Source organism: Mobula birostris, chromosome 21 (genome assembly GCF_030028105.1).
Source record: "Mobula birostris isolate sMobBir1 chromosome 21, sMobBir1.hap1, whole genome shotgun sequence".
Classification (NCBI taxonomy): Eukaryota; Metazoa; Chordata; class Chondrichthyes; order Myliobatiformes; family Myliobatidae; genus Mobula; species Mobula birostris.
The window spans coordinates 58,867,156-58,890,511 of NC_092390.1; the positions used below are offsets into that span (position 1 = coordinate 58,867,156).

The 23,356-nt window shown below is 41.2% G+C and overlaps 1 protein-coding gene across 2 annotated transcripts in view; it reads left to right on the forward strand.

Annotated features, from left to right (window-relative positions):
- The window catches only part of LOC140185823 (pleckstrin homology domain-containing family S member 1-like), a 32,683-nt gene extending 11,186 nt beyond the window's left edge, over positions 1–21,497 (forward strand). Inside the window, exons 6-15 of one of the 2 annotated variants that reach the window (XM_072239573.1) lie at positions 692–758; positions 3,467–3,583; positions 4,770–4,871; positions 7,009–7,070; positions 8,995–9,075; positions 11,177–11,287; positions 12,111–12,212; positions 14,526–14,649; positions 15,724–15,807; positions 17,917–21,497. In XM_072239573.1, coding sequence (XP_072095674.1) covers positions 692–758; positions 3,467–3,583; positions 4,770–4,871; positions 7,009–7,070; positions 8,995–9,075; positions 11,177–11,287; positions 12,111–12,212; positions 14,526–14,649; positions 15,724–15,807; positions 17,917–17,970 — 904 coding nt within the window. In that variant the 3' untranslated portion in view covers positions 17,971–21,497. The remainder of the gene's footprint in view (positions 1–691; positions 759–3,466; positions 3,584–4,769; positions 4,872–7,008; positions 7,071–8,994; positions 9,076–11,176; positions 11,288–12,110; positions 12,213–14,525; positions 14,650–15,723; positions 15,808–17,916) is intronic. The other variant, XM_072239574.1, reaches the window with a different exon arrangement.
- Positions 21,498–23,356: the final 1,859 nt, after the last annotated feature.

Sequence of the window (23,356 nt, forward strand, 5' to 3'; positions counted from 1 at the left end):
ACCAGTGTGCAAAAGACAACAAATTGAGCAAATACAAAAAGAAAAAAAGAAAAGAAATATTGAGAACATGAGATGAAGAGCCAGACAGACATGACCCAAACTTGGGTCCCTGGACTGGGGTGACAGTAGAACCAGACACCATGGTAACATAGTGGTTCGTGCAACACTATTACAGCTCAGGGCATTGGAGTTTAGAGTTCAATTTCGGATTCTGTAAGGAGTTTATACATTCTCCCGAGGACTGTGTGGGTTTCCTCCGGGTGCTTCAATTTCCTCCCACAGTCCAAAGATGTACTGCTTGGCGGGTTAAGTGGTCATTGTAAATTGTCCTGTGATTACTCTAGGTTTAAATAGGTGGGTTGCTGGGCAGCTTGGCTCAGTGGGCTGGAAGGGCCTGTTCAGTGTTGTATCGCTAAATAAATAAATAGATGAAGAAAGAAACTGATATAGAAGTGGACTGTAAATAATTCCAAGGCATATACATCTGGAATTAAAGTGACAGAATTATGGGCTCATATATATGGGGGAAGTCATTGGAAGTTCACAGAAGTTTCCATCAACTAAGCTTTTAAAGGTCATGAAGTTAAGGGAAGACTGGCAATAACCAAGGCTGTGGAATGGTATCGCTACATGTGTAACGGTGAGAATTTCCTGTAGATTACCTCTTTTAACTGTGTCTTTTCATTCTCAGAGTATCCTTAGAACTTCTGCATCAAGTAATTGCAAGTGTGCTTCAGATGTGTGAAAGCCAAATCCAGGTAAAAAAAAATTGACACATGCAAAGCTAACTGTGGTGAAAAGTTTCAAATGCACCTTCTTCATTTAGAATCATCTTAACACCAATTAAAATGCTACAGGTGCTTCCATAATGTGTGCAACTTGTATCTATAATTTAGTATGAACTAGTAGTGATATGATTATTGGTTAAAGTATATTTAAATTGATTTTATACCAACACTCTGAGGTGGTATTTTTATTGTCCAGGAAACCAGTGCCAAGGGTTGTGGGATTTTGCAATGTTTTATACAACTGAAAAATAAATAAATACATGAACTAGGCTTAAACTTTAGATTTCTAGGATGCTTGGTTTCCAAGTTTTAAATAATGCTTATCTACAGAATAATTCCTGTGAACTTGTGAATACCAATCTGAATTTACACTTACAATCACAACTTACACCACCAAATGAAGCTGAAGAAATCTGTGTCTCAATAGATGAAGCTTTGCAGCAAGAGCAGGCAATGCAGTATATTTCTGTGCATTCTATGGTGCTGATACTTCTTACTTGATGGCCATTGGGAAGGAAACCTGAGGCCTCAGGGTCAACCATGGAAGTTGGATCCAAGCTGTCTAGGTATGCAAGCCAGGGCAGTACAATATGGAGAGCAAGCTTCCCCTCTCCACACATCTGATTAACCCAAATGCACAGCAAAGACCGATACAGTTTGGCACCAGCAGCATCTCAGGAGTTGCCAGTCAACATTGAACTCAACATGGGACTACATTAGGGACTCCAGCTCTGTATTTTATCTTGAGGTTTACTCCCGAAGCCTTCCCCATAAGTGGATATAGCCCCAAGGCATCAGAGGTTTGAGATCAGAGTTTTCTTTCTCCCAGATGACCTGCCAATCACATCTGACAAGCCCCATCTGCCCAAAGTGACTGGTATCAAGGAAGTATACATAGGTTAAAAGGTAATGGGTACCTTGGTGTTGCTCTTTAATATTAACCCAGTTAGTTGAAGGTGTTTCCCAATGATTTGATTAACTGAATAATTTACTTTGATAACATACTCCATCTTGTCAGAGTGTATGAAGTTGGTCAAACAGCAGACTCTCAGGGTGCTTTTCACTTTAGGGAAAAAGAATAGTAAAACCCACATAATAATCATCATCGTCCTACCTGAGGAATTCATAGGAAGCTTCATTACTGAGAGTGATGCAAACATGGAATTTTCTTCTAGAGAACTTAGATGAGAAGAATGCCAAAGGTGCATTAAAGGAGAAGTTGGTTGATCATAAGAGAGGAGTGGGGTGAGAGGGTTAGAGAAGGAAAAATGCAAGAAGGCTCGAGTGACATGAATTTGTTGGACCAGAGGCTCTTTTCAGTAATGTAAAATCTGCATGTGATGAGTAGACATTTCTAGAATGCTTCTAGAAGCAATTATAATTTTGCCTTGAATCAGAATGGGGTTTAATGTCACTGACAGTATCATTAAGTTTGTTTTGGATGGTGAGGGTGCTCAGTAATGGATTCTTGAGGTACCCCCTGAAGATGTTCTCGATGATAGGGAGAGTTGTGCCGGTGATGGGGCTGGCTGAGCTGACCCACCCCCCCCAAACCTGGAGGAACGGTGGACCACTCTGAGTCTGGCCTCTACTCTTTGCCCTGTTTGGTATGGGTGACCCTACCAAGAGCCAAAGCATAAAGACCTGACTCCAGCCAACATAGCTCTCTGGGCCATTGAGGCATGCAAGCCTCCAAACCCAATCACAAGGTTGTGGTCCTTTTGGTGGTTGATGAAGGATCTCAGCTGGAAATATTCCCCTACATAGATGCTGCCTGACCTGCTGCTGGGTTCCTTCAGCATTTTGTATGTGCAGCTCAAAATCTCCAGCATCCACAGCATTGTGTTTGGGACTCAGAACACAAGTTCAAGTTTATTGTTGTCATATGCTTACATCATGCTATGAAAAGTATCTTTTTGCTGCAGCAGCACAGTGCATTACGAGATGAGGGTAAATATAAGTTATACATTTAAGTTAACATAAATTATATATAACTTGCACATTGTCTGCAGTTAACTTTGTGCACTGTGAACAGATTGCAGTTAACAACAGCAGATAGATACCATAAAGATATTACAAAGACCGAAATGGCAATTTACCTTTTAGACCAAAAAATACCTCAACATCGAAAAGCATAGTGGTTAGTGCGGCGCTATTACAGCTCGACGTGTCAGAGTTTGTTCAATTCCAGCGCCATCTGTAAGGAGTTTGTGCGTTCTCCCCGTGACCGTGTGGGTTTCCTCTGGGTGCTCTGGTTTCCTCCCACATTCCAAAGACGTACCGGTTGGGAGGTTAATTGGTCATTGTAAGTTGCCCTGTGATTAGGCTGGAGTTTAATAGGTGGTTTACCGGGTGGCGCGGGAAGGGCCTGGCCCACACCATATCTCTAAAATAAAATTATAAAAATGTTTTAAGATGTTTGTATCTGAAGCACTTCTACATGCATGAACGATGGACATATTTTGCACAGATTTAGAGATAATTGATTATTTCAATCTGCAGTTCTTTGGAAGTGAAGATGTGGTGAAATGTGTTGAACTTTTGAGGCAGCATACCTTGCAGTAAAAGCATTTTGAGTTGACCAGGTGCTGAAAACACAGAAGGTGCTACAGACTTGAATGAATTTGAAGCACTGGACAGACTTCATTAAAAGATTACTAATGTATCCTTGTTTTCAGGCATGCAAGCAACAAAAGGCCACAAATAATCCAAAACCATTTGTTGAATATACTTTCAATGAAGACTCCAACCAGCCTTATGACATTCCCAGGAGTGCCCAACACAGGTTATCACAGGTAGTGTAAATGTCCTCTTTCTAAACATTTGCCAGTGCTGCACTGGTAGAATCTGCTTTCTTACATCTGCAGTAACCAGGGTTCAAGACTGACCACTGTGCTGTCTACATTGAGTTTGCATATTTCCCCCCCCCCCCCCCCCCCGGGCACACCAGTTTCTTCCCAAGCCCCAAAGATGTGTGGCTTGGAAGGTTCATTGGCAGCTGTAAATTGCCCCTAGTACAGGTGAGTGGTCAGCATAGATCTGGTTGGCCAAAGAATCTGTATGCTGTAATGCTGTACGGTGACTCTATAAGTTCTGTTCCAAGTTGAGAGGACTCTGCAAAAGCAGCTGGCTTTGCTATGACAGGCCAGTTACAGAAGATGACAATAATTGTATTAAATTATGAAATTATCTTAAATGATTACAGGTTCCTTAAGGTTGTTATAGCTATCAGTGGTAATGGGACAAGCTCTCACTACCTAGTAAATGCACCTCAAATAGCCTCTGACAACCAGGTTCAGCTTAAGGCCTTCGTTTGTGACTTGGCTTCTAAGCCTAGTGGAACCATTTCTACTGACCGGAGAAGGGCAAAGGCAGGTTACTGGTAACTTAAAACCAGTCACTTTGGGCAGATGGGGCTTGTCAGCACATCTCGGAGAAGGAAAACTTTGATCTCAAACCTCCGCTGCCTTGCGGCTGTCCCCACCCATTGGGAAGGCTTCAGGAGTAAACCCAAAGGAAAAAATCCGGAACTGGAGTCCCTAAGGCAGTCCTACATTGAATTCAATGCTGACTAGCAACTCCTGTGACGTTGCTGGTACCAAACTGGATCGGTCCCTGCCGTTCCTTTGTGTTCATCAGATGCATGGAGAGTGGCAGCTTGCTACATGGGCAACAGCCTGCTCTCCATATCGTTCTATGCTGGCTTGTGTATCTAGACGGCTAGAGGCAATATCCATAGTCAACCCTGGCCAACGCAGGCCTCAGCTCACCAAATGATAACATGAGTAGTTTAAATAGGCACCTGGATGAAACAAAATTGCAGAGCTGTGGAGGAGGGAAGGGTTAGGTTGATCTTGGAGTAGGTTAAAAGGTCAGTACAACATTATGGGCCAAAGAGCCTGTCGTATGCTGTAATGTTCTATATGCTCTGCAAAGGTATCAAAACAATAAGTTGTTTCGCTCATCTTTTCTTACTTGCAGCCCACACCCGAACTGGCCAGCAGAGAAAAGCTACGTAGTTATTCACTGCCTACCTCAGAGCCACCATCCCACTATGATGTACCCAGGAAGATTGTAACTGCTGTAAGTTTGACAGATTTCTTAAAAAAATTTTGCTCCTTACCTACTTGTTTTTTCCCCCACTGTGGTTATATTAACACTTCTGTTAAATTACTGAACCAGTACCCAAAGCCATGAATTATCAATCCAGAAACCTGAGTTTGAGTTTGTGTCTATCAGTTAAATAAAACAAATCAAAGTTCAAAGTGAATTTATAACCAAGGTACATATCTCTCACCATACACAACCTTGTGGGCATTCATAGTAAATATAAGAAACACAATAGAATCATTGAAAGACATTCCCAACAGTTCGGACAGATAACCAGTGTGTAAAAAAAAACAAACTGCAAACACAAAAAGAAAAAGAAATAGTAATAATAATCATATCTGGTGTCTGTAATTGTGGCTGTGAAGCTACTGGATTGTTGTTAAAGCACAACTGGCTTACCAGCATCAAAGTATCAAAGGAGGGACATTAGCAATCCTTACTTGATGGTTCTTATTGATAACTCCACCTTACCAATCTGGTCAGTGCTTATTCACAACTCCAGCTCACCAAACTGATCAGCACATCTTTGTGCTCAGGAAAGGCCTGGTAAGTCAATCACTTCCAGGTCAATTAGATGACAGCAATAGAAGCTTCTCACTAATATTCATTAATTACTTAATCTACAAAACTACCAAATCCTGTCATCTGGAAACATTAAATGGCAAAACTGTGGTTCAAAAATTATTATTTGCAAAATGTAAAAGATGTAAAGTGCCCCAACACATTTGAAATGTGCAAGAATCAGAATCAGGTTTACTATCACCAGCATAGGTCGTGAAATTTGTTGTTTTGTGGCAGCAGCACAATGTAATACAAATAATAAAAACAATAATAAACAAATAAATAGTGCAAAAAAAGGAGGAAAATATATTGAGGTGGTGTTCATAGGTTCATTGGGCATTCAGAAATCTGATGACGGAGGAGAAGAAGCTGTTTCTGAAACGTTGAGGGTGTATCTTCAGGCTCCTGTACCTCCATCTAGATGGTAGCAATGAGAAGAGGGCAGGTCCTGGGTGATGAGGGTCCTTAATGATGGATGCTAACTTTTTTGAGGCTTCACCTTTTGAAGATGTCCTCGATGCTGGGGAGATTAGTGCCCATGATGGAGCTGGCCGAGTTTACAACTTTCTGCAGCTTTTTCCATTCCTGTGCAACCAGCTAGAATGCTCTCCCCGGTACGTCTGTAGAAGTTTCTGAGAGTTGTCGATGATATACGGATTCCTAGTGAAGTACAGCTGCTGTCAAGCCCTCTTTATAACTGCTTCCATATGCTGCGCCCAGGATAGATCCAAGAACTTGAAATTGTTCACACTTTCCACTGCTGGTCCCTCAATGAGGACTGATGTGTGTTCCTGCAGCTTCCCCTGCCTGAAGTCCACAGTCGATTCTTTGGTCTTACTGATGTTGTTCCTGTGTCACCACTCAACTAGCTGATCTATCTTGCTCTTGTACGCCTCGTCATGGGGAGTAAATTGCCACTAATGTTTAATGAGGCATTATTGTGTTGCCTTTACTCACCTGCAGGTAGGAGGTGGTAGAGCCCCACCAGGAGGAGTCGACTATCATTTCTGTCATCTGGGAAAACTGTATTAATATGTTAAACCAGATGAAATAAAGTGAAATTAGAGGACAGACTATCCTCTCTAATTCCATTTGGGATTAGGCTAAATGATAGCACCGTGACTCTGTATTTGATACCTCCGTAGGAAACATTTGACAACAACTCTGCCTGTCCCTGTCCCTGTTTTGCCATTTAATCTCATTTTACTTAGAAGTTGCCAAAATTCCTTCAGATCCATTGCATAAGAAATTTTAAAAATAGCATTTCTTTTTGCAGGATTTATGCCAGGAAACTGATACATTAAAAAACCAGATCACCAGGGTTAATGTATTCATTAGGCAATATTTTAACACTCAACAAAGATTGATCGACATAATACTGTAACTAGCCCAAACTCAAAACACTTAAACAAGCAGTTTTGAATATGAACGTCTCTGGGTTTGTCACATAGTTGGAGATTTTAAAAGCTAACAGTACGTTTGCAAAATGTGGCTAATTTTTATTAACCTTTTAGAAGCTAATTCAGTTTTTTTCCTGACACAAATCTAGAACTGGAGAAATAATAAGGTGGTATCGGCTGACTCGGGGATCTATGAGCCCATGTCCACAATGTGAGTATCAAAGAATTTCTGTGGTTAACATAATAGGCCTCTGTAATTAGAAAGATATATATGTTCTAACAATACACACAAAATGCTGGAGGAACTCAGCAGGCCAGGCAGCGTCTATGGAAAAAAGTACAGTTGACGTTTCAGGCCAAAACCCTTCGGCAGGAATTTTTTCCATAGGTACTTCCTGGCCTGCTGAGTTCCTCCAGCATTTTGTATGTGTCGTTCAGATTTCCAGCATCTGCAGGTTGTCTCTTGTTCTAACAAGCGCCTTCTTTGTTCCTTGTTTTGGAGATCACAATGTGCTTGTTTAACCAGTACATAAAGATCCTGTTAAAAATTGACTTGATTAGTAACAAACTCCAGCATTTTGTGTGTGTTGCTCAGATTTCCAGCATCTGCAGATTTTCTCCTGTTCTAACAATCGCCTTCTTTGTTCGTTGTTTTGGAGATCACAATGTGCTTGTTTAACAGGTATATAAGATCCTGTTTAAAATTGAGCTGAGTAGTAACAAAAATATGACCACACTACGTTTTGTTTATCTCTGAAGAGTATCTCTTCTGTCTTTGCCCTTCCTGTTGTAAGATCAAGTTCATTATAAGTTGGAAGTTCACCTTCTGCCATATTGGCAAAAATAAATAAAATCTCAAAGCACTGACCATACCTCAAATAGGCTACCACCTACCACCCCACCAGCCTCCATGTCCAGCACATAGCTCTCTGTAACTTCTGCAATATGTATCCAGCGGGATCCCACCACCAAGCACATCCTTCCCTCCCCCCCCCCCACTTTCTGCTTTCCACAGGGATCGCTCCCTACGCAATTGCCTTGTCCATTCGTCCCTCCCCACTGATCTCCCTCCTGGCACTTATCCTTGCAAGCGGAATAAGTACTACACCTGCCCCTACACCTCCCTTCACCCGTGAATTTGTTGGGGTCATATACTATATCCGGTGCTCCTGGTGTGGCCTCCTGTATATCAGGGAGACCTTATGCAGATTGGGAGACCACTTCGTTGAGCACCTGCACTCCATCCGCCAGAAAAAGTAGATCTCCTAGTGGCCACCCATTTTAATTCCACTTCCCATTCCCTTTCTGACATGTCCATCCATCCTCTACTATCACAATGAGGCCACACTCAGGTTGGAGAAACAACACAGTATATTCCATCCAGGGTAGCCTCCAACCTCATGGCATGACCATCGATTTCTTGAACTTCTGATAAAGCCACCCCCAACTCCATCACCATTCCCCAATCCCATTTCCGACTCTCACCTTATCTCCTTACCTGCCTATCACATCCCTCTTGTGCTCATCCCTCTATTCCTTCTTTCATGGACTTCTGTCCTCTCAGATTACCCCTTCTCCAGCCCTGTATCTCTTTCACTAATCAACTTCCGAACTCTTTACTTCAACCCTCCCCTCTGCCGGTTTCATCTATCACCTTCTTCCTTCCTCCCTTTTTTACTCTGACTCCTTATCTTTTTTTTCCAGTCCTGCTGATGGATCTGGGCCCGAAATGTCGACTGTTTACTCTTTTCCATAGATGCTGCCTGGCCTGCTGAGTTCCTCCAGCATCTTGTGTGTGTTGCTTGGATTTCCAGCATCTGCAGATTTTCTCCTGTTCCTGAAATGGGCTTGAGGCCTTTCTCATCGTCAAACAAGTGTGACAGTTAAACATTTGTTGGGCAGTCAGCTCTAGCACTGACATAAGTTGGCAGCAGTACAGTGCAACCACTTGTTTGTTATGTGCCGTGTCGTATGACATGGGCGATTATGGTCTTTCCATGACCATGATTGTTCTTGGCAAACTTTTCTATGACACGGCACATGATGATGATGATTATGTGAAAAATAAAATTAAAAATAGGGGTTAAGACTTTGAAAGTTAAGCCAACTACATGTCAATGTTTTTATTATTACAGTAAAGCCTGGCATGATTCGGTTTCATCTATCAGCTCTCTTGGATCTTCTGATGAAAGCAATTATGTAAATCTCAAGGCAATGTATGTACTTCTAACATAATTATATCTGACAAGATTGATCCCAACCTTAAGAGACATTGTTTACCTTTGAGGGCAGTCAGCCTCCCTAAATGCAATTTACAAGCAATTTGGCTGTTCTCTATCTTATGCCTTTTATTACTCATATGTAAATTGGTTTCAAACTCCAGTAAATAATAAGATGTAATTACTTTCCTTTCTGCACAGAATGCACAACTGATATGAGTTAGGAAATCATGGTACAGAATCGGGCAATAGATTAGATTTGGGCTTTTGGGTATGACAATGGAAAATTCTCAGGAACAAAAGTTATTAATGGAAATAAATTTGAAACACAACACAAATTGCATTTGCTACTCTGTTATACATATGATGGATAGATCCCAGGAAACATTTTGATACAAGTCTGTTAAATTCATTAGATAGTTCTACATCAATTTTATTGTACTTAAAGGCAACATAAATGAACTTTGATAATGTTTGTAATCAATGTTTACTTGTAGAAACTACCAGCACTGCCACTCCATCCAAGTTGTATAACCAATAAAACCATGTTATAATTTTATACTTTGCAAATAACTTGAGATACTTTTCAATAGGCATTCTAATTTGAGGCAAGTTTGCAATTGAATGCTAGGGAGTTGCACGGTGTGGGTGTGAACCATTTTATCACCCTTGAAAATATTTGATTTAATACTGCTTATGGAGCTGAGTTCTGCTTTCTTCATCTGTGCATCCCAGTGGTGAGATGACATTGAAATTAATATTTCCACAAGTTTTTATCATTTTTTTTGAAGAGAAACACTGCAGATGTCAGAATTCTGCAACAGATAGTAACACTGTCAGAAATACTCAACATTTCAGATTTGTGATAATTTATCAGGACTGGTGAAACCTCCTGGAGCTTTAGACTTTGGAGCATAGAATGTAGAATTGTGCAATACAAGAACTGGCCCTTAGACCCACGATGCTGTGCCAAACTGATTAAATTAGTAATCAAATTTCCAATTAATCTCTTCTGCCTGCACAATGGCCATATCTTTCCATTTGCTCCATAATCAGGTGTCCATCTAAGAGCCTTTTGATCACTTCGATCGTATCTCCCTCCACCACAACCTGGGCAGTGCATTCCAGGCACCCACCACTCTGTGATTAAATTTTTTTTTTAAAAGTTGGCCTGCACATCTTTGAACTTAGCCTCTCTCACCTCGTATGTATGACCTCTAGTATTAGATATTTCAACCGTGGGCTGACTATGCCTCTCATAACCTTAAACCTTTATCAGATCTCCCCTCAACTCTACTACTTCGGAGAAAACACCGCAAGTTACCCAGCCTTTCTTTATAGCTCATGCCTTCTAATCCAGGCAGCAACTTGGTAAACCTCTTCCAGATCCTCTCCAAAGCCTCAAATTCATTCCTAGAATGGGGTGGCCAGAAATGAATGCAATACCCCAGCTGTGACATAACTCAGTAAGCAAAAACACTTACCTTGGCACAGCACGGTAGCAAAGTGGTTAGCACAACACTTTGCCAGTGACCTGGGTTCAATTCCCGTAGCTGCCTGTAAGGTGTTTGCACGTTCTCCCTGTGACCGTCTGGCTTAGGGTAGGGTTAAAGCGGTGGGCTGCCCTGCCGCTGGCTCAAAGGGATTATCTCATGCTGTATCTCAATAAATGAATTTCTTTTGAACATGACAGGACATTAAATAAAACAGACACACAACAATTTGTATATGGTTAAGGTAAAACCTAGAAGATCATAATTCAAAGATTCAAAGTACATTTATTATCAATGTATACAACCCGTTGAAAGAAAAACATCAAATCCCCAACATGCAAAAAAAAAGAACAAGTCGCAAAAACGGGAAAAAGACACAAAATTAAACATCAAAGTACAAAATTAATGAAACGTAATATTATTTACACTTTTCCAAATATTGCTTACTTTGAAATATTTGTGTGTAGGGATGAATGTACTTTACATTAGTTTGCTTATTTAGCAAGGAATAGCCCTGGCTGAATGTATTGTTTAAGACGGTATTGAACTGAGTGCAGCACGGTACAAGATGAACATGTGACTGACAAGTGGGTTTCTTCGTTCAGCGATGACATGTTTCCAGGTGGCTCCCTTCATGAACATTATTATCAGTCACCACTCGAAGAATCAAACAAGGGAAAACAACCTACCAAAGAGGCCTTGGAAGCATTGATTAGGTAAGAAAGCCTTCTTCCTTCCTCCCCTGGCGCAAATTCTCCACAGCAATGGTGTAATATCACTTCTTGGTTGGAATTCTCTCTGCCTGGGAAAGGTTGGGTAATTTAAGATGAGGGTAGCCTCTTTGATCCCACTGTCTTCATATCAACTAATGTTGCTATTTTGCAGTAAGCTCAATTTCTCAAATTTTACGACATGTGCCAGTGATTTTAAACCTGATTCTGATGAAAAATTTCTCTCAGAGGACTGAGCAAGGAAGAGTAGTTTATGAGTAGTTTAATCCTGTTGCCCAGCAAACCCTGATTTAACCCTAGCATAATCACGGGACAATTTACAATGACTAATTAACTTGCGAACTGTGAACTATGGGAGGAAACTGGAGCACCCGGAACAAACCCACCCAGATACCGGGAGAACGCACAAACTCCTTGCAGACAGCGGCGGGTGTGTCTTGGACCTAATGGACAGAACTGCCTCCTACCGTGTTGTAAATTTTAGCCAAGATTGGACTAATTATGTTTGGCAGGATCCACGCCTGACAAAAGTAACTGATGAAATTCTTTGTTCTCTAATTCCAAGGCAGGCATGTAGGGACCTCGACCTTCAGCTATCTGTAGATCACATGAGTCAGTCGTGCATACTCCTCTACGCCCAGTGGCTGACTACAGAACTGTATTGTCCAACAATTAATTACTTGGACACATGACCTGTGAGACTTTTCAAAACAGATTTTAGCTTTCTCAGGTCAACACGAATCTCAAACTTATTTTGATGATATTTGCACTAGATTATTCTCAATATTTACAAATCTTTATTTCTCAGCAAAATTACAGAAGAAACCAAGCTGCTAAAATTGAACGTTGCTGTTTGCCAACAGGACTTCAAAACCAATCTTTCACTTTTAGAAGTGCAGAACAAAGTTTGGTAAGTCACTTTTGATTTTTTTCTTCTTCTAACATATCATGAAACTTTTAAGACCAACACAAACTAAGTCATGAAATAAAAAAAATTGTTCCTTCTAAGTTGTTGCAAAATACTTTGTATGAAGGTGTGAATAAAGATATATAATATTCACTTGGTTAAAACAAATGTTAGTTCAGAATTGCTCAGAAAAGAGGATATTTCCATATTGCAGCGTACAAAGAGGGAAAAGCTGTACAGAGACCTGGACTGCATTGGTGTTTTGAGCGAAGCTGACTCAATGGCAGTCTTATGCATTTTGGTAATATTTGATGCCATTGGAGTACAGATTCAGTCCACAGAATATTGTTTTGTGAGTGTTACAAAATGTGCTTGCAACAGCACATTTCATTTCCTGTTTAGCTTCAGTGCTGACAACCAGAATACTGTTAAGTTTCTTGTTACAAGACATTCATACGACCTGCAAATTGCTCACACTGATAATTTGTCATTCTTCAGCTTGACAGACTGTCAAGGACAAAGAACATGCTGTACTGTGTTAAAGTCTTGGGTTTTACTGTGTTAAGGTCTTAGTATATAGTTAGGATGCCTGAGATTTTTTTCACAGAACTGCATTTGTCAACATGGGGCAGAGAGTGAGTTTGTAAAACTGGCAGGGTGCAAAGGATGTTGGAAATGGCGAGGTGGTGTGCCACGATCGGGGTGTGGGTCAGGTGGCAGAGAAGGAGCGTTAGGGGCGGAGGGTTGTGTGGGTACAGGCACACCCAGCCCTGAGACATCAGGCAAGGTCATTCAATTCCAAACAATTGGTTTATTGATCATTACAGATGTCGCTCTGGTGCTTCCCGCTCCCTCCTCTCTCCCTTCGCCTTTTCCCAACCATGACTCCCCTCTCCCTGCCCCCTTCCCACTCTCAGTCCACATTAGAGACCCATATCAGAATCAGGTTTATCACATATGACATGAAATTTTGTTTTTTTTTTAATGGCAGCAGTACAGTGCAATATATTAAATTACCACAGTACTGTGCCAAAGCCGTGGACACCCTAGCTATATATACGTACCTAAGACTTGTGCGCAGACTGTAGATGAAGTAAGTGACTGTGTGGAAGTGGCAGACGTTCTTCTTGTGCACAACACTCTGCATAAAGAAGAAATCAGGAAATAGGAGGTACAGCCTGCAATAAAATTTGCATGATTTTCCATCCATTTGAGATGAATGCAGCGAAATTCAGGATTTTTTGTAGAAGGCTGCTTCACCCTATTCAGTTTTCCTCTGTGCATTCTGCTCGGGCAAACATACGTCTCCAAGACAACAAGGGAAAAAGTGCAGTTTAGTGTTCCATAAACCCATGCCTTATAGGTCAGAAAGTTGTGATGTAGTTTTATAAAACTCTAGTTAGGTTACATCTGGAGTATTGTGTACGGTTCTGGTCACCCCATTATGGGAAAGATGTCAAGGCTTTGGAGAGAGTGCATGGAGATTTACCAGCATGCTGCCTGGATTAGAGGGCATGTGCTATAACAAGAGGTTGGTGTGGTAAACCATATGTATAGGTTGTAACTGGGTTACCTGCCTGGACACGCCCCTCTGCTGACTGCTCCTGTGGCTCCTCCCACAGACCCCTGAATAAAGGTGATTGTGCCACTGCTCCTCCCTCAGTCCAGGACGGACACTCAGCATGGACGTTGGTCCACTTACTGTTAATAAAAGCCTTTCAGTATTTACTCTACTTCCAGTCTTTTGGAGTAATTGATCGTGCATCAGTTGGACGAATGTGGGTTGTTTTCTGTGGACCAGCAGAGGCTGAGAGGAGATCTGACAGAGGTTTATAAGATTATGAAAGGCACAGGCAGAGTAGACAGACAGTATCTTTTTCCCAGGGTTGAAATGTCTCATATGAGAAAGCATGCACTTAAGGTGAGAGGGGGTATTTTCAAAGGAGATGTGAGGGACAAGTTTTTTTACACAGAGAGTGGCGGGTGCCTGAAAAGTGCTGCCGGGGTGGTGTAGGCATAAAGAATTATTTTAGTTGGCTATTTGATAACTAATCTAATCGATTCAGCACATTGGGCCATAGGGCCTGTTCTTGCGCTGTACAGTTCTATGCCCAATGTACAGCATCAACACAAAGCCAGGGTGAATCATGGTCTGGGAAACTGAGCAATGGTGCCACCTTGTGGCTGATTTCACACAAGTCACCAGCCCCCCCAAATACATTTTCTCTCCAATCCTAATGGTCCTTCTTTTTCAGCCAGTCATTTTGTCAAGTGTGTCATAAAGGCCTCCTAATAAATTCTTCATCTTGCCCACAGTGTCGCATATTCAGATGAGAAGTGTGCACTTAAACATGGAGATCAAATTGTGGCAATTAACAAACTTCAGATCCAGAATGTGGAGGAACTGCAGATGTTATTAAACAAGTCAATCGAAGAGGAGGTATGTTGCATTTTTTATGTGGATTTAATAATGGTTGTTCTTCAGTCAAACTATGTATTGGATATTGCTTTAGTAAAAATGAAGTAAGTTTTGACAAATATGATAATTCTAACACCACCATTCCACTCCTAAAACCAGGCCTTTCCTGTCTGATCCTACTGTAAAATGTTGACCTCTTCAGTATGCTTGTGGTTCCTCGTTGTAAATACACACATATCCTAGGTTCCCGAACACTGCACTGCTCTATGCCAATTTGGAAATCATGACCCTCATCCCTGGAAAACAATAAACAGAATCACGTGGACTTTTTCTCCAGTAGGATAAGGGAACTGCCCCTGACTTATCTCAATCTTCAGGGACCGGAGGCATTTCCATGGTCTAGGCTGTTAAGGTGGTCTACTCTCACACAGAGAAGGTGTCCTGAGGTACTTAGTATGAACAAGCCCTACACTTTGTCAGGTTCCAGAGGGAGGTTCCGTCTCATTAGGCTGAAGCCTGGTGTCTCCAAGTTCTGGTCTTTTCTCCTGAACTCCTTTCATGGATGTGCCTTCACTCAGGCGGAGATGCACTGAAACATCCAGAGATTTCTGGTGTCATTGTTCATACTGGTGCAACAACTGGAGATTGTTCTATCCTCTCTTAGATAATACACAGGGGTATATATGTACATCCAGGCTTCCCCGTGTGGGAAGCTGAGAAGCTGCCAAGTGGGTTAAGATGGTCGGAGAGACCACTCACTGGAAGAATTTCACAGACAGGTAAATGGAAACCCTATGCCTATAGCAAAGAAAGATAAATTTGGGTAATCAAAAGCTTACCAGAAGAATTGAAGGTTAAGAAGATTTTCAGAGGAACCTTTGACAAAGGATTTCTGGAGATTGAATTGTGATCAGCAAAAGGGAAAAAGGGGTTTATGCCTTAAGCGTGCAGGAGGGTGAAGATTAGAATGGGGTCAGATGACAAAACGATTCAACTGTGTGAAGTTAAACCACCTTCAAAGATGTTGTTTTGTGCTAATTGGGAAATAAGTTGGATGTTCTTCTGGAAGTTAAAGGAAATGATTCTTCCCCCTAGGTGCTTGCCACCATATTGCGAATGCCTGATGCTCCATCAGACCACAATAAAAATAAGGAAAATCTAAGGAAGGAACTAATGAAAGTAAGTGTCTATGTCTTGTCTGCAGTGGAATTGGTTCATTTGAACTTTATTGTCCAGAAAACTATTGTGTTATTTGTGGCAATTTTCGTATGTTTAGTTAAAATGGATGTACAGTACAGTGTCTTAGGCATATATGTATAGTTAGGGTGCCTAAGACCTTTGCATAGGACTGTAATAATTTTATGTACTGCACTGTACTGAAGCTGTAAAATAATAACAGATTTCATGACATGTGTGAGTGATGATAAACCTGATTCTGATCTGAATCTCTATTGTGGACTGAGAGTGGGAAGGGGACAGGGAGAGGGAATCATGGTTGCGAAAAGGGGAAGGGAGAGGGGATGGAGTGGGAAGTACCAGAGAGACATTCTGTAATGAATAATAATCCAATAATTTGGAATCAAATTACCTTGCTTGGTATGTCAGGGCTGGGTGTGTCTGCACCTGTGCCACCCCTGCCCCTGGCACTCCTCTGCCACCAGCCCCATACCCTCCCATAGTACTTGACCTCGCCATTCCGAGCATCCTTTGCTCCTACCAGATTTACAAACTTGCTCTCCACTCCATTTTGACAAATACAGTACTTTGCGAAAGTCTTAGGCACCCCAGCGTATATACATACCTAAGATTTTTGCCAGGTACTGTGTTCCCCAAAAAGTTAATACAGAAGGGACAATATTAGGGGCAATTGGGGATAGTAGGCAACCTAACAGTATTACAGTGCCAGCGACCCAGGTTCAATTTCCACCAATTTCTTCTTGCGTTCTCCCTGTAACTACGTGGGTTTCCTCCGAGTGCTCTGGTTTCCTCCCACATTCCAAAGACCGTACCATTTTGAAGATTAATTGTATGTAATTGGACAGCACAGACTCAATGGGACAAAAGGGCCTGTTACTGTGCTCTATCTCTTAATCAGGGCTTCCCAACCCTTTTTATGCCATGGACCAAAACCATTAAGCAAGAGGTCCGTGGTCTTCCGGTTGGGAACCCCGGTCTGAGTGAAAATAAACAAAGGTACATTTATAAGATAGAGGTTTACCTTTGATTGCTGCTGTTTAATGCATTTGCTAGATTTGGCTGACACTTATCGTTACTTTCATACCTATGGCTCCACTTATGGCAATGGAAACAAGTGTATAACCAAAGACTAATAAGTTCACAAAATTTTCTTCCCTTCCCCCTCCCCTCTTCTTCTATTACACAGTCTGACCTTTTACCTGTTCTCACCTGCCTTTTGTCTCCTCCGATCCCCTCCTCCTTCCCTTTATCCTGTGGTCCACTCTCCTCTCCTATCTGATTCTTTATCTTTCCCAGCCACCTGGCTTCACCTGTCACCTTCTAGCTGTCCTCCTTCCCTACCCCCAACACTGGTGTTCTCCCCCTTTCCTTCTAAGTCCCGAACGAGGATCTCGGCCTGAAACAGCAGCGGTTTATTCATTTCCATATGTGCTACCTGATCTGCTGAGATCCCCCAGCATTTTGTGTGTGTTGCTAAGTTCGCACACATTTAACGTTAGTGCACAGGGAAGAGTGTGTGTGTTTAGTAGTATTGACACTGAGTTACAAGTTTATTGGACTCAAAGCATTTTCCTTTCAGCTTCCTTTGTTTTTCATTTGTGCATCCTTCCTGCTTTTATTCCACCAAGCAAGTAATCTATTTGAATTACACCATTTCCACCCATGGATGTACAGGACTGGTCTGTGTCCTTAAAACCTGGCCATGGGAATAGCCTCAGAGTCATACCTCATATGGACTACTGAAGGGCCGTGATTGGGACAGGACTCGTGAGAAAGCAAGTAAGATGTGCGTTGAATGACTAGAAAATGAAAAACAAATATCATCCAGCTGAAGAGAAAGTTTAAAAACATCTGAAATCTGTTTGATAGATTCTTGATTAGTCAGGGCATAAAGGGATACAGGGAGAAGGCAGGAGATTGGGACTGAGAGGGAAATAGATCAGCTGTGATGAAATGCCCGAGCTGATTCAATGGACCAAAACATCTAACTCTACTGCTATATCTTATGGTTTTACGATCTTATGGATGTTTTTGAAATTATGTTTAAGGAATGTTAATGCAAATTAATTATATTTAATTTCTTTTTGCAAGGTTGTACAAAGTGCTAATTTACACAGAGAACCACCCACAAGCTCATCACCATGAAAACATCATCAAAGCCGGAAATAATTACCTTATGTTATCCAGCAGACATTCATCAGTATTAATTGAACTGGTAGACTCTTCTGAATCTTGTGGATCACTACTGATTTAATAATGAACACGTCTGCAACGTTTAGTTCTGGGAGCATTCGTCGTCCTTTCATTCCACCTGGTCTGAGTTCATTGACACCACTTGCAAGTTCCACTTTGAATAATGTGCAACATCTGGGCAGTATGCCTTTGACAAATAAGGAATCTTTCTTTAACACTTTATTGCAGTTTATGTCATTTACTTAATAGAACAAAAGAAGTTGGTTAATATCTGCTGTTGAAAGGTGCTGTTCGTTTCTAAGACACTTTACATCATTATAAGCAGGAGCATCATGCTTAATTGCTCAGCATTTTTCCCTCCAATAACTCCTTGGCAAATGTACAGTTAATAGTCACTGTCCTTCATAACTGATTTCCCAGGGTGTAGTTGATAAAATAGTGTATTTTCATGTTGAAATGTAGTACAGAACTGACTTGGTAGTAATGAGCACTTGCTGCCCTAGATCTGTCCTGAGATGATCTGACCTTGGTGCTGTTTTACCCATTCAGAATTACTATCACTTTATTGCCAGTATGTGAAACATAAGAACATGAGAAATAGGAGCAGGAGCAGGAGTAAGCCATCTGGCCCACTGAGCCTGCCCTGCTATTCAATAAGATCATGGCTGATCTGTCCGTAAACTCAGCTCCATCTACCTGCCTTTTCCCCATAACCCTTAATTCCCTTACTATGTAAAAACCTATCTAACGGTTTCTTAAATATATTTAGTGAGGAAGCCTCAACTGCTCCCCTGGGCAGAGAATTCCATAGATACACCACTCTCTGGGAAAAACAGTTTCTCCTCATCTCCGTCTGGAATCTTCTCCCCTGAAACAAACTAGAATTGTTTGTGGTTCGGTACCAAGCATCAAACACAGGACAGTAACATAACAGGCAACACAATAGCAACCAACAATTTACAAGACAACGGTGCAAACAGCCTCAAACGCCTCCTCGATCTGGTCTTCCCAAAGAACAGTCAGTCCTGTCATGACCACCTGCCTTGAGGTTTCTGACAGAATGACGATGTCAGGTCTCAGTGATGATGGCAAAACCATAACAGCCAACACAACAGTCAATAAGACAATCGTGCAAATGGCCATGAGCAATTGGCAATTAGCGTGTGTCAATCAAACTGAAAAATATGAAGATATGAACAGACTCAATAATTATCAACAGAACAAGGAGAGCAGGAGGAACCATTTCACGGCTTTTGTGCAGGGACAGTCAGGTATTACACCGGAGTGAGTTTTATTGAGAAGCTGGGTAGCTACAGGAAAGAAGCTTCAGAGATGATGTGCAGTCCTGGTGATGGACTTGTAGCGTCTCCCTGATAGCAATTTGGTGAATAGGGTGACTGCTAGGGCGATAACGTGCATCTTGATGATATCCAATTGCTCTGTGAAAATCCTCCAAATCAAGGAATTTAATAAGCAGCAAAACTTATTAGCTAACAACCCAATCATTAGTTTGGAATTCTGCATGTTTTCTGTGTCTTTTTGAATCCGTGATTGAAATTGACACTTAGGCGTAAAGCTGCCATTTGTTTAAATGACAAGTTGAAAGCCATCTGCTGTTTTACGTAGATAATTAAAGTTCTCGTGGCAGTGTCTTTACCCGATGTTGTTCAAACAAATTATCTGCTCAGCTTTGTTTTGCACAGTATACCAAACTTTGCAATTCACACACTGAGCGCTGTAGCTTCCGACGCCAAGAACGAAACAACAAAAGAACTTCAGTTGTGGTGAAACGCTGCAAGATATCCTGATGTCATGAAAAACATGTTCTTTTCATCCTATTATAAAAAATGTGTTCACTGCCACTGTATGCCAAAGCAATATTCTAAAAGTATACAGGAAATGTTATAGAACAAACAGCATGTTAACAGCACTATTGAAATCTTCAGCAAGATTTGTTACTTTAAACTGTGATTTTATATATATAGCATGAAGCCTATAGAAAATACAATCGATTATAATTGTCTCTTGCAAGTTGCACCAGAGTGTAAATATTGCAATGACGTATATATGTATAACTGTAATTTAGGCAGGCAGTCAGTGGATGTTTAAAGCATTGATTTTATATGAAGATTAGGAATTTGAATCTACAGTTTCAAATCTTTAATATAAATTGTAGTGGTAAATTAATCTAGTATTATGACATGATTTCTATGGATTGTATTATTTTCTAAAAGAAACACAATGTCTGTAATGGCACCTTGTAAATAATTGTAATGTCAGATCATTGCGAGCTCCCTTCGAGCTCAGTGATCAGTTGAGATATCAATCAGATATTTCAAGATTTAATGGCAATTCATATCTGACCTTCCTACACTTGAAATGTAACGTAATGGTTGTTCGTTGATGTACACTGCACGTTTGAGTACACGGTTGGTGAAATTTATGCTTTATGCAGGTGTTCCCAACCGAGGCCCATGGACCCCTTGCTTGGTAGTATTGGTCCATGGCTTAACAAAGGTTGGGAACCCCTGCTTTATGTCTTTAAATGATATAATTGAACACTAACATCATTGAGAACCATGAACGAACAGTCAAAAGTTTTTGAAAAGGTACTGCTGTATGTTTATCTTTAGACAGATTGTGGCTCAAGTGATGTGAAGCACTGTGCTGGATATAATCTGTAGCACATTCTTTCCTCAGACTTTAAAATTTCATTTAGGGCAGAGGCTAACACACACTCCAGCAGTTACAAGTTTAAAATTAGTTAGTTGAGCCATTGTATCAATTATGCCCTTTTATCATTTTTATTTATTCTGGATTTTTTCTAGTGGCCTGATTTAGATGTCAAAAGAACCCCAGTTGGTATAGATTAATGTTGCTGTACTTATTGCAACTAGTGGGGTGCTGGTTTGTTGGGCTTTCAACCTTAATCCACCAGCAGGCTGGATGACACTCCGTGGGACCAGTACTCTAGCAGCCGAATGCTTGGAGTTTGCTATGCAGCTGAAGTAGCAAGTCACCAGCTGGATGCTGATAATTATAGCACATTAACACACAGCTGCTGAACCTTGAAGGCTCAAAGATCAGGTCTTTCACAGTACCCGCTGCTCACCAGAGATTTTTAATACTCTGTTCTACAGGTTTTAATTTCACAATTGCATCCATTGTTGATAATGTCTCCGGTCAGGTGTATGTTGCCAAATCATTGTCAATCCTTTTTTTTGCATACTTTTAATATGTTATATCATTCATGCGAGAATACAGCTTGACTGGCATGAATTCCTGTGATTTTCGTTACAGAATTACCAAGAAAGACAACTGAAGGAAGTAATTCCCAAAAAGTATCTGCACTCTTTTAAGGTGTTGGAGTTGTTTGTAATTCTCCTAATCTCCAGTAGATGCCACAGTTATTGCATATTGCAAAACATGTAATGTAAGCATAATATGAACACTTTTACAATAAAAACATTTATGTCTGAATCAGCTCTAATTGTCAATTCCTATGTGTTCCCTGCAAAAAGGTTCAAAATGAGTCTAAGTGACCCTGAATGTAATGTTCTCAGTCTTAGTTAGACCATAAGACATAGGAGCAGAATTAGGCCATTCAGCCCAACAAGTCTGCTCCACCATTCCGTCATGGCTGATCACAGATCGCACTCAACCCTACACACCCGCCTTCTCCCCATATTCTTTGATGCCCTGACTGATCAGAAAACTATCAACTTCTACCTCAAGTATACCCACAGACTTGGCCTCCACCACAGTCTATGGCAGAGCATTCCACAGATTCACTATTTCCTGGCTAAAAAAAATTCCTCCCTTACCTCTGTTTTTAAAGAGTCGCCCCTCAATTTTGAAGCTGTGCCCTCTAGTTCTCAATACCTCCACCATTGGGAACATCCTCTCCGCATCCAGCCTATCTAGTCCTTTCAACATTTGGTAGGCTTCAATGAGGTCCCTACGCATTCTTCTAAAATCCAGTGAGTACAGACTCAAAGCTGCCAGACGTTTCTCATATGTTGACCTCGTCCTTCCGGAATCATCCTTGTGAACCTCCTCTGAACTCTATCCAATGACAACGCATCCTTTCTGAGATACGGGGTCCAAAAAGTTACTGTCAATTTATGTGATTTTGAATTCAGGGTTATCTATTGAATTGCTTTAGTGGTATGCCAAAACACAAAGCATCCACTGCAACTTCCTTCTGTTTTCATTATTTCACAATTGTGTCACCATGCTTGATAAAGATGGGATATGGCAATCTCTGCTCATTTATTTAATTTGCCTTTTCACGACACAGTGCGAAATAGACCTGTTGAGCCGTGTTACTGAGTAACCCGCCAATTTAACCCTAGCCTAATCATAGGACAATTTACAATGAACAATTAACCCACCAGCTAGTACATCTTTGGACTGTGGGAGGAAACCAGAGAACGGGGAGGAAACCCATGCATTCCATGAGGAGAACACACAACCTCCTTACAGAGGATGCTGGGATTGAACTCTGAACTCTGACACCCAGACTTGTAATATCATCAAGCTAACCGCTAAGCTACCAAGGCAACCTATAATATAACTGAGGAGAGGCAACTAAGCCTTAAAAGTCCTTTATAGCATTCACTCTCAACACCTGTTACAGTTTACAGTCAGTGCCATTTCACACAGCTCTCTCCCTCTTGTCTCAGTGCCAAAAACATAGGTGACAGAAGATTAAAGAAGGTAAATGGTAGGGCATTGAAGAATGCAGTAGAACAGAGGGATCTAGGCATAATGGTGCATAGTTCCCTGAAGGTGGAATCTCATGTGGATAGGGTGGTGAAGAAAGCTTTTGGTATGCTGGCCTTTATAATTCAGAGCATTGAGTATAGGAGTTAGGATGTAATGTTGAAATTGTACAAGGCATTGGTAAGGCCAAATTTGGAGTATTGTGTACAGTTCTGGTCACCGAATTATAGGAAAGATGTCAACAAAATTGAGAGAGTACAGAGAAGATTTACTAGAATGTTACCTGGGTTTCATCTCCTAAGTTACAGAGAAAGGTTGAACAAGTTGGGTCTTTATTCTTTGGAGTGTAGAAGGCTGAGGGGGAACTTGATAGAGGTATTTAAAATTATGAGGGGGATAGAGAGAGTTGACGTGGATAGGCTTTTTCCATTGCGAGTGGGGGAGATTCAAACAAGAGGACATGAGTTGAGAGTTAAAGGGCAAAAGTTTAGGGGTAATATGAGGGGGAACTTCTTTACTCAGAGAGTGGTAGCTGTATGGAACGAGCTTCCAGCAGAAGTGGTTGAGGCAGGTTCAATGTTGTCATTTAAAATAAAATTGGATAGCTATATGG